The sequence below is a fragment of the Falco rusticolus genome, chromosome 12 (assembly GCF_015220075.1).
Source record: "Falco rusticolus isolate bFalRus1 chromosome 12, bFalRus1.pri, whole genome shotgun sequence".
Classification (NCBI taxonomy): domain Eukaryota; kingdom Metazoa; phylum Chordata; class Aves; order Falconiformes; family Falconidae; genus Falco; species Falco rusticolus.
Window position 1 is genome coordinate 5,881,228 of NC_051198.1, and position 14,262 is coordinate 5,895,489.

Here is a 14,262-nt window from a genome sequence, read left to right on the forward strand (position 1 = left end):
GGGGACAGGCTGGGAGAGTTGGGGTGGTTCACCTGGAGAAGCGAAGGCTCCGGGCAGACCCTCTGGCAGCTTCCAGTACCTGAAGGGACCCTCAGGAAAGCTGGAGAGGGACTTTTGACAAGGGGCATGTAGCGATAGGACAAGGGGTGACGGCTTTAAGCTGAACAAGTGTAGATTTAGATTAGATATTAGAAAGAAATTCTTTACTGTGAGGGCGGCGAGGCACCAGCACAGGCTGCCCAGAGAAGCTGTGGCTGCCCCATCCCTGGCAGCGTTCAGGGCCAGGCTGGATGGGGCTGGGAGCAGCCGGGGCTGGTGGCAGGTGTCCCTGCCCGTGGCAGTGGGGTGGGAGCTAGATGATCTTTAAGGTCCCTTCCAACCCAAACCATTCTGTGATTCACGTTGTTAATGAGTTAGGAAATATTTTGGAATAGCCTTCGCTGTTACAAGGGATTACAGAACTGCAACTACTTGAAAAGATTTTCAAAGAAACTTCTAAGGCTTTGATCTTTATTCATGGCGTCCTTGCTTTCTAGTCTAAAAACATTCATTTTTAACAGGATATTAACAGAAGGACTGACTGCTCAGTAATTTTCCAAGCAGACTTTTCAGTGAAGCTCCATCCTGCAGAGGCTTTCTGATGTGAAGAGATATAGTCAGTGCAAGGTAAACTTCAAAGTGCAGCGTCAGGCTTTATCAGTGTGATTATTTTTTGAACTAATGATGGCTTACTTCTAAACCTCTCTGCAGTTCCCTGGCAATTATGAATGACGTGGAAATTATAGTGAGCATGTACCTTAAGAAACATGCTGTCTCAAGATCGGCAGACCCCTGTGTATGTTAGGAGCTCTTACTACTCACAACAGGCTTGAGAGTCTGGGCTGAGTAGGAAGGGCAGAGCAGGGCATTGCAGTGAAAGGAGGTGCCAGACTTAATCGTAGCGTGACTCTGTTCCTTTTCCATTGGGTAGCACAGTGATGCCACTAGAGAGAGACACAGGAAAATAGATTATTTATTTCCTTTTCTTTGTCGTATTTGAGAAGAAATCTCTGCTCGGCGGGAATTCTCTGCAGTACTGATGGGACCTGTTAGAGATGTCCTGCCGAGACTCAGACACAGGCAACACTATATCTATTAGCAAGGTGGATGTGAAAGACTGAAAAACACATTGTTAAACTGTATTCAGAGCTCAGTTTAGGCAAGAATCCAAAAGCTGTGCTGTGGGTTTCACCACATGTTTTTCAGATCTGTACTTCATCAGCTCCCAAGTCCTCACACAGGAGGCCTTCAGCACCTGATGCTTTCTTTTCTTGTCTCTCTCCTCTTTCAAAAATAGCCAGAATCTCTCGCTCTGTGGGACACCACCACTTTTAGGGAAAAACACACTGTACATAAAGTGGCCCTGCAGATTCCAGGGTCCCCTGGAGACATCCTGCTTGGCTGTCATGGTGCTGCACAGCTCTCAGAGCCCTGTGTTCTCCGGCCCTCCCGGGATTTGAAATATTTCTGGAATATACTGTTGCTGTTATAACCTCAAGATGTCATTTAAAAGGAGTTTCCAAGGGACTGTTACGACCTCTTGAGCTGAGAATTACAATACTGCTACTCTTCCAAGGCCTGTGCTGTTGGACAGTCAGCTGCCTGTTTACAGGGTGCCCTGGAGGCATCGTGGAAGTAGCAAAAAAATTACTTGTTAGAAGGTAATAGATGCCCTGATTTGTTGTTGTTTGTTTTGAAGACCTTACCCAAAATATGGACAGTGCTTTATAAAAGGACTAATTAAAAAGCTGTATTTGAGCTGTGTCGCTACATTTACTTATCCTGGATCCACCCCAATAAACTAAGGGCAGTATGTGATGGTAGTTGAGACTTTCTGCATTTATTGCATTGAAACTGAGCAGATTCTTTTGCATACAGCGAAGCTAACTTATTCCAGTGATAATGAAAAAGAGCAGAATCTAGCCTTAAAATGTTATACATGCACATAGAGAAGGGATTTTTCTCCCATTCATACTAGCTCAAATTATCTTTATTCGTATGCATAATGAGATGCATAGGTCACATATTTATGGAGTCATCAAAAAAAGCTTGACAGCTTGAGAAAGCATTTTGTCCACAAAAAGGAAACAATTACACGAAATAGTTATCAGAAAGAAGAGTGATTCCAAGTATACAGCTTACAAGGCACAGAACAAGCTTTGCATGAGAATAAACTGCTGTACTTTTGAAGAAATGGGAAACAAAATTTAATTGTGAAGAAAACCCTCCCATAGAGGATTTAAAGCTCTCTCTTTAAAGAAAATGCAAGAGATCTGAAATTGCTACTAACAATACAACTGCCAGCAGGAAAAGATCACCAGTTTAGGCTTTAGCTCTAAGGAGCTTCTCCAACTCAAAAGTTTCCAGCAAAGGTAATATATAATACATGTATAACCTGGGCAACACTGATGGGCATCTTATCACTCAAACATTTCTTTTTTAATTAGCTCTTGGAATAGGTGTTGGTTTACTATACAGAAAGGAGTTTCTTTATGAGAGTGTTAAAATTGTAGGAGCCCAGGTCCCAGGTTTCTTCACAGTCCCATTGGTTTAATTGAGTTTGCAGTTAATAAAGGTGGAGACGCAGACTGATGAAGGCCCTGAGGTTACAGGCTAATGCCTTGAGACAGCAGATATTAGAGGACTCATTTATATGGGGACTTGCACATTAGGGAGACATGAGCAAATCGCTTGTGCTTTGATAGGAAAAGACACAAAGCTGAAACTTGGAAGATAACAGGGGAAGTCAAAGGGGGAATATATGAATTGGGGAAGATAACACAGTGTAAGGTTTCTAGACTCCTTGACCTGTGAAATGCTTCAGGTGTTACAGCGAGGCTCTTTTCAAGACCGTCTTGGGACAGTTTTTGAAGGAGCCTATCTGGACGGTGCACCCTGTTGACATGGGAAGGCAGGGGTGGAACTAATGGATCAGTCAAAAATACATCTACTCCTGAGCAAGTGCTCCTGGGCTCAGGAAAAGCACAGAGACCTTGCGGGGCAGGAGGGTCAGCTTGGTGTGTTAGACCTTGTGCGAAGGACTAGGGGAGCTTCATCTGGCAGAAGAAGGGTGTGGTGTGGGGCTGGCAGAGAGAAAGTCCTGGGTTTGGTGTCTCTTGTGTCTCTCATGGTCTCAAAAGTAACCATTATTTGAAAACGTGGTGATGGGCATGGACCAAGACTGAGATGTCCTTGTCTGAGGGCAGGAGTCATTAACGGGAGCTTTCCAGTCGATGTAAAGCCATATCCTGCACTGGCTGTTATTTACCTAGTGCAGTGCCGTTCCTTGTGCCGTTTCTGATAATGAGTGCCCTTAGGTTTTCTTTAATGATTCCACTCTCCTGCATCTTTTGAGATAAAACCTCAGCTACCTGAATAGTTTCGTTTCACGCTTAGCTATGTTGTCCTTGAGTAGCTATGTTAAGCCTAAATTTTAACAAGGTGGCACGTTTCTTGCTTGCAGTCACTGAGAGAAAAAGATAAAGAGAGTATTTAGGTGCTCTCTGCACACGTAGAGTTGTTAACTCCTTTCCCAGGCCTGGATAAACGGCTTCCCCAGAATGTGCATTTCCCAGTCACCATCTTCTGCGGCCCCCTGTAGCATGCGGCGTGCTGCAGAGGGACTGCAGCCACGAGGCATGAGGACAACTAAGCAATGGTTACTCCTTTGCTTTCCCAGCAGAAATCTGCTTAGTGGAGGGAATAACGTGGTCCTTCAGAAGAAACTCCTACTGTTTCCAATTAAACAAATATTGCTGCCTATAAATCACTTGATCCCCGAGCTCTGTTCCTCAATTTCACTCCCTGTTATCGAGCCTCCATCTGCTTTTAACAATTCTTGCTGCTCATATGTCTTTTAATGCTGTATCCCTCCAGAATGGCTTTCTAATTAAGTAAGCTCTGAAAATGAGAGGCAGCAGAACAGCAGCTTGCTTGCTGTCTGTACCCTTAATCTGGGAGTCCTATGTGCTATTTTGGAAGCTAAATTGAGGTCGCTGACATTATGCATATTTGTTGTCTGATGCAGTCTTAAAAGCCCCGAATCCTCTATTCAAACTTATCTTTAGGCACATGGGTCAAACATTTGAGGGAAGAAAAATAAGTATTTGGAGCTTCAGCAGATTTAGAGAAACAAGGGAGGAGTGAGAAAGGGGCCACGATCTCAGACCAGTATTTCTGCTGCAATTTGCTGTCACTGACTAGCAAAAAGATCAGTGTTGCTGGTGTTAACAAAACAAACATTTCCAATGACACGTGAAAAGGAAAATGGGAGCTTTACTAAATAGAAGTATCCTCTAGAGGTTGCAGTCCCCTTTTTGTTAAGGATCATGGAGTGACCAGTTATTGCCTCTTGTCAAAATACATTCTGCTGAAATTGCACAGAAGCAATTAATGCAGTTGAGTTTCTCATCAGTAAAACAAAAAGAACAGGTACTGTTTATGTGAAGTTAAATATTATACTGCATGTGGGTAGTGCTACAGTAATTATGGATACAATTTAGTATCATATTTCAACTGGTGAATAAACACAATAACCAAATACCAAAAAATAAAAAAAAAAGTAATTATTTTGATATTTTGCTGCCCTCTGCCTCAAGGGAAAATAATGCAACTCAAAAATTTCTCACATTTATAATCAGAATTCAAAAATTCTGAATATCTTTTTAAAAATTGAGAATAAAGGGTTTGCTGTTGGAAACATCAGAGATTGTTGGGAGATACCAAACTGTTTAGTCCTCAGAGTGCATTTTTTTACCTGGATTGTTGAGCAAGGATATTTGGATTATTTTTCATTCATAATTCACTGCATCATTCAGTGAAAGAAAGAGTGTGATCAGGGAAACAAAGTATTTATGAATAATGCAAAATATGATAGATTTAAAAGGAGAGAGAAAATAAACACAAAACTCCAAAACTGGCCTTACAGAAAACTTGCAAGTGGAATGGAAAATCTGTTACTTAAAAGAGTTTATTTGGAGTTATATCAAATTTTTGCAGTGGAATAACTTTATCAAAACAAATATGGCCAGAGTTAATGATTTTTTATTCAAAAAAGTTGCATTTTGGTGGGGCTTGTTCACCCAGATGTCTAAGTAGTTGTATTTCATACATAACTTTCTCAAAATATTTTTGCCTGAAGATTAATTGTTTAAATGCTTTTTAAGTAGTGACTTTTCTGTTATTTTTGAGTTGAAAATATGTTTCAAAAAAACATGTGAACTGGCACGATTCCCAGTCTATGTGGAAGTGGGTTGATTTTGCATCAGATGCCGCTGGCATGGGATCTTACATCAGGAGAATGATGCTACGAGGTCACACCGCTGTGCAGACCAAGCATGCAGTATCTCAAGCTGTATGGGGAAGGAAAAGAGGGGAAAATTGTTTGGAAAACACTTTCGTTACTAACTTCCGAAATGCCACTTCTAAGGTACAATGGGAAAGAGCAGCAGTGTTCACATTAACAGCTTCAAAGGTGTTGCTCTGGCAGGAAGGGAGATGGGTTGGACATGGTTTCCCCCCCAATTTCCCTTTCCCTTGAGCTGCCAAAGTGAGGGGGGGGGAGGTCAGATGGAAGCGGTGCTGCGTATCAGCCGCTGTGTATCCACCTCTTGTCTTCAAGCTCTCCTGGTAACTTGTGCTGGCAGCACATTGCGTTTTTCATGTGATCGTTTTATTTTTGTTCTTGGTAGAAACATAAGTTCATTAGATCACATTGCAAGTATGCAAAAGTCTACAGGGGCTTGATCAGGATAGTCTGAACCCACAGTTTCTGCTTCTGTAATTATTGATCACAGTTACTGTTTTTAATGTTCTGGTCACTATTTTAATACTATGTTTATTTTGGTAGTTTTAATAATAACAGCTAGGTATAACTGCTATAAATAATTTTAATAATACTGTCCATTTCCTTTTCTGAGGGAAAAAAAAATGTTCCTTGCTTTAAGCTGAACAACCATGTTCATTTTGCCCTCGCACATTCCAAGGAAGGGTTGCTGAGGCCTTTCTCTGAATGATGACCCTTTTTGGAAAGCAATTGTAGCCAAGGATGCCAAGGAGCCCTTTTAATTAAAAGAAAATGTGAGCTGATCAGCTGGACAGCTGGCTGGCTGCCAGGAGCTCTGCTCACCAAGGCATGGGCTTACTCATGTATTTCTGTCCCTACAGCTAGGGGCTGTGTTGGTTGTAGTCATGGTTCAAAGGATACGGTGGTGTTCATCCAGGGCACGAGAGTGCATGAGCCAAGCCCCGCCGTCACCCACACCGCCTAAACAGCTGGCTGAAGTCAGAGGGGCTTCCCTGTGGAAACCCTTGTGGGGTGTAGCTGACAGGGTAGGACAGTCGCAACCAAAGCCTTGCCATATCTACTGTTGTTTTGAGCAGGACAAGTTGGTGGCCCAGTGGTCCACAGCCTGTTCCAAGCCTGCGCTGGTGGATGTCTAGTTTGATATGCAATCATATAAATGGAATGGAGGAGAGTCTTTGAAACTAGAGGCAGCTGAGGATAATAATACTGATACGGATTTTGTAAGGCTTATGCGAGTATCAGCTGATGTTTTTAAACTAGTACTATTGGGGAAAAAAAAAAAAAAAAAAGGTAAGTATACAGAAACATAAATTCAAGAGTTAGAGCTTCTGGCCACAGCCAGCAAGAGTGCCTGATGCATTCATCTGTCCCCAGGGACCCCACTGCCAACACTTGGTGATGGCTCCAAATTCTGAAGTATTAACTCATTGCCTGTAAGTAAAGTACATGGGAGGTGATTTACCTGAACAAGAAATAATGTGTCCAACCCCTTGTGGGATGCTAAAGCCACATGGAGATGACATTAAGTAATTTTTGTTGGGGGTTGAAGAGGGGACAGAGCATCTGTAAGAGGGCAGATGGTGAGAGAACAGCAGGAAGAAGGTTGTTATGTGTTAAGGGGAAGAGTGGTCCAGACAATGATCTGCCTGTCTAACCATCAGTCTCGTTTTTCCCCCTTTGGCTGGCGCCAAAATCCTAGAGGCAATTGTAGGTCACCTTGTTTAGTAGCTAGAGAGCAGAGCGGTCAGGGTAGGTGGACTTGTGATGGGAAGCAACTCAAGGGGACAGCAAACTGAACAGTAAGGCCACATTGGGCTGGAGTCCGGTGGGGTGCTTGTTGTGCAGAGAGGTTTTTACTTACACACACACACTGACATGGCACCTTGTCGTGCCATCAGCGAGCGAAATAGAAGACATACATGACTACTGCTACTAGTGGGAGCGCAGCTTTCCATTAGGAATGAACCGTAATGTCCCTGTAAATCCACAGGACATGGTTATCATCATCTAATAGAAGGACACGGAGGCTTTTAAAAGGAAAACGACTGGGTTGTTTGACCCAGCTGGCTTTAACAGGCAACTTGTTTCTTTAACCTTGACCCACAGCTGTTTGCCAGTGTTTTGCCCAGGGCTGGTTGTTTAAGGAGAAACACAGCCAACGCACTGTGAGACCGTTGTGGGTTTGCAAGCCCCACGCTGGTGAAGAAGACTTCAGTGAGGGGTTGGGTCTGGCAGTGCTGTGGCTGTGCTGCACCCAGGCTCGCCTGTTGTGCTCATCAGTGTAGATGGAGTCTTGTGTGATCGCTCGGGGGTCAGGGAATGGGCTCTGAGGTGCTTGTCTGAAGCTGAGCAAGGGGAAGGACTGGCAGTGCCTTTGAAATCAAAAAGAAAACTAGTTTTTACACACAGTTGCAGTTTTAATCAACCTTCCTTGTCTACTGCCTGCTCCTTCTCAACTATCTTCAACCTTCTCATGATTAGACATCTATATAGACTGTCTCTGGGGACACTGATGAGAGAGAGGTCGCTCCAGACTCAAGTCTTTTCTGTTAAACGCTTGACTTAGGGGGGGATTATCCACTGGAGGCGCTTCCGGAGGTGAATATTAGGCGCATTTGCTATCTAACAACATGCTTATAGTTGCACTGGGTTCATGTAATGTTCAGTTTCTGAGGGATTTCAAATATTTCTATTGCTCTTAAACCTAATTAAGCAAATCAAGGTTCTGAAGGAAGTTGAGAGTCAGGAGACTTCCTCTGACTTTTGATTTTTATATACTTCCTTCTATACCTGAGGTGTCCAAAATTTACAGATTCAGTAAATCCATGTATGACAATGAGGTGGGGAAATGCAGCAGCCCATCTCTGGCTCAGACACTGCTGTAGAAAGAAATTCATGCCCTTTTATAAAGCTTTCTCTTCCAGTGCCCTGGAGCCTTCCCTATGATTCCGAGATTTATAAAAAATACTGTACGCAGAGCTGCTTCTCCCTGCAGGAACCTTTAACTGGCTTTGTGGGGTGTTCAGGCACTGCTGCGGATCCGCATCAGCAGCCCAGAGCCTGGCTGCAGCAAATGCTCCTGGGCCAGAAAAGACGGTGGCACTTGGCGTGCATGGTGCACAGCGCTTGGAGCCCGCCGGCGTGCCCTGCCTCTGCCGCCGCTGCTGGCTCAGACTAACCCAAGGAATGTTCTGCCCCACACTGGGCATAAATCTAACATAAATCACCCTCTAACGGTGATAGCATCTTTGGGTAATTGTCATAAATAAACAGAAGGACTCACCCTCCCCTCCCTCCCTCCTGTTTGTTTAAGCAGCACGGCAGCACGGGTATTCAGCAGTGAACTGTAGCCGCAAGCATGATTGCACCATGGTGTTAGACCTTTTACCTAGAACATAATTTTGGATTTGCAATATGGCCTACATGAGTGCCATGCTGCCATCGCTCGGAAGCAGAGACCGGTGCAGAGGTGGCCTCTCGGTGACTCAGTGGAGCCCTGGGGCTGCAGGGCCCGGCGGTAAGCTGGGCAGTGAGGCATGATCAGCATCCTTTGTGGCTTGTTCTGCCAGCCGTGCTACACACTGTGCCTCTGGTAACACATGTGCCCTTGGCAGTGTTAGCAAACTGGAGGCAAAAGGAGGATCCCTTCAAAAATTTGTATCTAGACATAGCCAGAAAACAATGAAAATCAGGAAAAAAAGAAGGGTACCACATGAAGGAAGGATGTTATGGTAGTGGTTGTCTCACAGCTGATACAAATAGATACTTTAGAGGCAGGGTGTATTCAGTGGAAGTGTTTGTGCCTCAGACCCGGTGTTTATCAGCACTCTGACACCAAGGTGAGAAACTGTGGCCAGAACAGCAGGAAAATTGCCAGAAACGAGGCAGGAAAGGAGCTTTAGCAAGGGAACCAAAACGAAAAAGCCAGATCTTAGATCTTGAGAAAGAAAAGCTGCAAAATCTGTCTAATTAAGGAATGTAGAACTAGACCAGGTGAGCTAAGGACGTTGATTTGCACATCAGGAGAAAGGAGAAGAGGCCTCACAAAAATAAAGTCAGAGATGCAGGATGAAAACCAGGACAGAAGCATGGGGAATGGGAGTGGCAGGGCTCAGAGGGAGGGGTAGTGGTAAAGTCACATGCTGTGGACAGGTCAAGGATGGTAAGACTAGTATAGGTCCTAATGTTCAAGTGAAAATTTGTATTACCTGTTGAGAGCTATTGCAGTGGGGTGAAGGAGACTTGAAACTAGATAGGACAGGCTCAAGCACAGAGCTGAAGGATCAGAATTCATAGCACCTTCATGCATCCTGGAAAAAAATAGAGCTCAAAATACAATGCCTAAGAAACTATTGCAAAACTGCTGCAGCTACAGTTAGCAGAACTGACTCCCTCTTTTTAAGAAGGTGGGTGGATGGATGGTTGGATGGATGGAGGACAAACAGAGCGCGTTTGGCTTTGGAACTCACCCTTTTGCTTCCTGCTGTGCTTATATTGGTTATGATGAAAAAATTGGCTTTGTCTTCAGTTGAAACCTTCATACGCATTAATGTTTTTTAAATAATGGATCATGCAGATCCTAATATGGGCACTAAAAACAAAGGCTATACAAATAAATACTGGGAAAGGACCCACAGCTTCCTGAAGACTGATAGCCAGATTTCTTTCTGCATGCCTTTTGCATCCTGTTGATGATGTGACACTTTTTCCCCAGTAATGTCCAAGACACATACTGCATTAATCAGATAATGTAACTTTCCATGATCTAGCCCTAAGAAATGTAATTTAACTTCTTTACCCTCCCTCTTTGACTCCCTTTGACAACTGACTTTTTCCTAGTGGTTTCTCCAACCCAAGAAATCTGGCAAAAGTTATTATATTGTTCTCCAGAGCAGTGTTTGTGGTGTGATTAATGTGTGATTAGCTAACTGAAGCTTAATAAAAGCCTTGCTCTTTCAAAGGCTTATCTGTGATCCATACTGCACTTCAGTCAGGTCATGTGAAAGCCAGTGGGAGTATGGACACGAATACAGTTAAATCCACATATATTTTAAGGATTTGGGTACCTGAGGATGGTACCCAAACCCGGCCTTATGCGCAAATGACTGCACGTTCCTTCAGCTTTGCAATGACTGCATGGAAATCGATAGGCATATTGGATGTGTGGCACTAATATGAAAAAGGAAGTAGTATATTCTTGAATCGTGTGAAAATGTGTTATTAATTTCCCCCCTACCTCGTGTGGTTTGTTCCCCATACGGCAGCACTGGTCGCATTAGATACCCCAGAAGACAGCTTGTCTCTTTTGTTGTAGTTGCAGGTGGAACTTGATCAGGAGTATCAAGACAAATTCAAAAGACTGCCTTTGGAAATTCTGGAGTTTGTACAGGAAGCCATGAAAGGGAAAATCAGCGAAGACGGAGACCACAGTTCTGCCCCCTCTTCCCTGGCATCTGACAGTGGAAAATCAAATCATAAACCTCTGCAAAGTGAAGAGGAATTGGAAGAAGATAATCCAGAAAAAGTGTTTGATACTACTTTTTAACTGCCCAAGAAACAATCAGTGCGCCAGGGCGCACCGCTCCCCAGCTGCCCGTCTCCGCTGTCCCAATGCGAGCTGCCACTGAAGCGCTTCGGGAGGCAGGAGGAATCTGCATTCAAGTGCACATTTCCCAAAAGGAACATTTTATAAAAAGTATTGTGCAAAGGTCTTCATTCTCATTCTTCATCTTATTATTATTCTAAAGCTTAGTGCAGTTGTAATGGAAAAATTAATACATTAACCATCCTCTCCTCTTTTTTTTTTTTTTTTTTTGGCCAATTTACAATGGGTAATTTTCTGCCCATGTTCATTGTTAAGAATGTTTAATGAAGACCAGTGCATTGTTCAGAGACAAATGTGTGCAGATTTCCTTTTGAAGTGCCAGTGCAAAGTGCTCCAAACTAATACAGATCCTACAGAATATTACAACAGTACTTAATCATATTTGTTTCCTTCTTTATAACTGCACCTTGACAGCTGTACCATCATTTTACATTTGCACTGAAACATTTAATCCTTTTTAGCTTTGCAAGCACTGGTGGCTTGCTTTCTTGATATGTTTATCACATGGAAAGAAATATATTTGCTGCTGAAAATTCTTGGAACTGTGGGGACAAGGGGAAAACAAAGAGAAGAACTGCCCGGAGATTGTCAGTGTCTGTGTACATCTGCGTTTGTTAAACTGTGTGAGTGCATATATGTTTGTATATATATATATATATATAGCTATATGTGCACACACATCCGTCTATATACACACACGGCATGTTTCTGTTTGAAGTCGGCATGGTCTCTTGGCCAAATGAAATGTTTCAGGGATACATGAGTAGAGAGAATCTTTATGAAAGCTAACATTGGGGTTATACTGCTATAAAATAGTCATTGAGTCATAAAATTCTTTTTGTGGTGTTAGTGTTGTAAATCAAAGTAGTTTTAGAATATAAATTTGATATATATTTTGCAGACTCAAAAGTATTGATTTTAAGTATCATATTTTAAGCTTATTGAATTTGATAGGATTATGAAATGTTTAGGACTACAGTATTTGAAATCTAACAGAATCTTCCATTATTTTTAAGACCGAGGTTCAGTTTTACTAAGGTCTGAAACTTAAAAGCAAAATATAAAAACCTGATCACTGTTATTTAAAAATGTATAGTAATCCGTTTAACTGACTTCTTAAAATAAGAACAATCAGAGTTAGTGTACTGTATGATATGCATGAGAGAAGTAACAGCACATTTTGAGGGATTTATATCAACGACAGAGAGACTTTGTGTGAAAGTCAGGATATTTAAAAAGGTGAAGAAATGCTATTCTCTGGATTCCCATACTAACAGAAATAGGAATAATGAAGAATTATGGACCGATTCTTATTTGTACCCAAGCCAATGCCTAATGCTAAAGGCCTTTCCCTCAGCGGTGTGGTGAAGAGGCATCTTAGGGCAAAGGACAAACTAGCTCCAAAGACACAGATTTGCATCGAGAGGCTTGATCCTGCAAACTCACATTTTCTTGCACACCACTGGGCTCACTGCAGCTGTTTTGGGGAATAACGTTCACATACATGTTTGCAAGATCGGGGCCTTACTTTATCTTAAATGCAATCGGCGAAAGCAGTCAATTACATAGAGAGGCGTTTTAATACATCGTAACAGTTCGGTTACTTTACTTCCATTCCCTCAGGATTTTAGTACTTTGAAGTAACTTATTTTATTTAAATTTAAGCAATAAAATAGAAATCAAGCTCAAGTTTTCAGTTAAATAATGGTGTGTGTGTATATATATATAAGTTCAAATCTTGGAAAACAAACAGTATTTTGATGTTTCTTTTTTAACCTTAGAGCAGAAAAAAAGAGAAATTGCACATTGTTTGGAGATCGTATTTTGGATTAAACTGTTCTGGTTTATGATGATGAAATTAGTGAACATGAAATTAAAAAATCCTACTTTCATCTTAATGCTAGGAAAGGTGAATCCTCTGTTAATCCTTGTTTTGCACTTTGAAATCAGTCTTAATCACTTACTGAAAATGTAGAGAGTCAAGATGTAATGCTGCATTTTATAAAGTAAAAATGACATATTGTCTAAATTATTAAACGAATAAACTTATAGCAGTGTTCACAATAAAACTGCAGACTATTGCATTATAGAAACCATTGTACAGTGCAGGCTTTTCGGTAAAATCTTAGCTCCTTTGAATTTCAGTGGTACATTCCTGTGGACTTCAGCGGAGCCAGGACTTCACCACAGTCTTCAAAGAAACTTGGGCAAATACCAATTAATATTTTATTTATAGTTACAAATAAATAAATATAACGATTGGATTAAATATACTATCAGCTGTAGTCATTTTACAGTCCGTTTGTATTTGACCATTTCCTGTACTCACATTTTTTTATATCTGTACAGTGCCACTTTCTGCAGGTGTAAGGTAGTGTGTAATACTGTACATCTGGCATTGTTAAAACTATTTCGGTGAAACAGATATCATTTACTATTGGTATTACTTGAACTAGAGTAAGATAATGAAAAAAGGGTCTTTATGATGTGCAAGTCTTGTGCCTTTTATGTATTAGCCTTGTTCCGTGTTGAATGTGTGGAAATGCTGTATTGTGGAATTTCTGCTGTATAGAATAGAGCTGTCTATATTAAACTAGGTCGTGCACTTCAGATATCTTTACACTACTGAAAATAGCTTGGGTTTGGCAGTATAAACAGAATTTTAAAAATTCTAACGGAGGCCAGACATTTTAGATTTAACATGTTCATAATTATGTTAATTAATGCTCATGTATTAGCTAGTCACTGAAAAATAACTAAAGGGACATCATTGCTTGCCTTTCTTTGAAATCAGTGTTGCTCTTGTACATTGTATTAATAGTATCTGTGATTGATTAGTCCTTGATGATTTGCTTTCAAAGTAGGATGAAATATTTCAGTTAACATGTACATATTTTTTGGTTCCTCGATCTATGAGTGTTTCAGAGGCATAATTCACATTTTTGTAAAAATTCTATGCAATTTTGTGGCATGATGTTTCTTCCACTTGTAATTTTATGTGCTTACATTACAGATCCAAAGGACAAATAAAAATTTCTTAACACAAGATGGTTGTTTGCTCTGTTCATTTGATTTGAGGTTGAAGCTCTCAAGAGCTTCTTTCGGCTCAGGAGACCTTACTGACCTCGGAGACCTCACCCTGACCCCTTTGCTCCTGGGATGGGCAGTGCCTCAAGAAGTCAGTGAAGTTTCCCTGCAGGCTGTTGTGTTCACCGCTATGAGAACAAGAAATTGCACATGCCCAGGTGTCTGTCCCCTGCCCCTCCCAGGAAAATGTGCATTTGCTGGTGTGCTGAAACAATGGGAAACAAAA

At 41.7% G+C, this 14,262-nt stretch overlaps 1 protein-coding gene across 4 annotated transcripts in view; it reads left to right on the plus strand.

The window, feature by feature from the left end:
• Window positions 1–13,995, plus strand: part of PLCB1 (phospholipase C beta 1) — a 401,171-nt gene extending 387,176 nt beyond the window's left edge. For 2 of the 4 annotated variants that reach the window (XM_037405583.1, XM_037405580.1), the window contains one exon: window positions 10,659–13,995. Coding sequence is in view for 2 of the 4 variants with exons in the window: in XM_037405580.1 (XP_037261477.1) it covers window positions 10,659–10,889 (231 nt within the window). In the remaining 2 variants the exon portion in view is untranslated. The remainder of the gene's footprint in view (window positions 1–10,658) is intronic. The other 2 variants (XM_037405581.1, XM_037405584.1) reach the window with 2 other exon arrangements.
• Window positions 13,996–14,262: the final 267 nt, after the last annotated feature.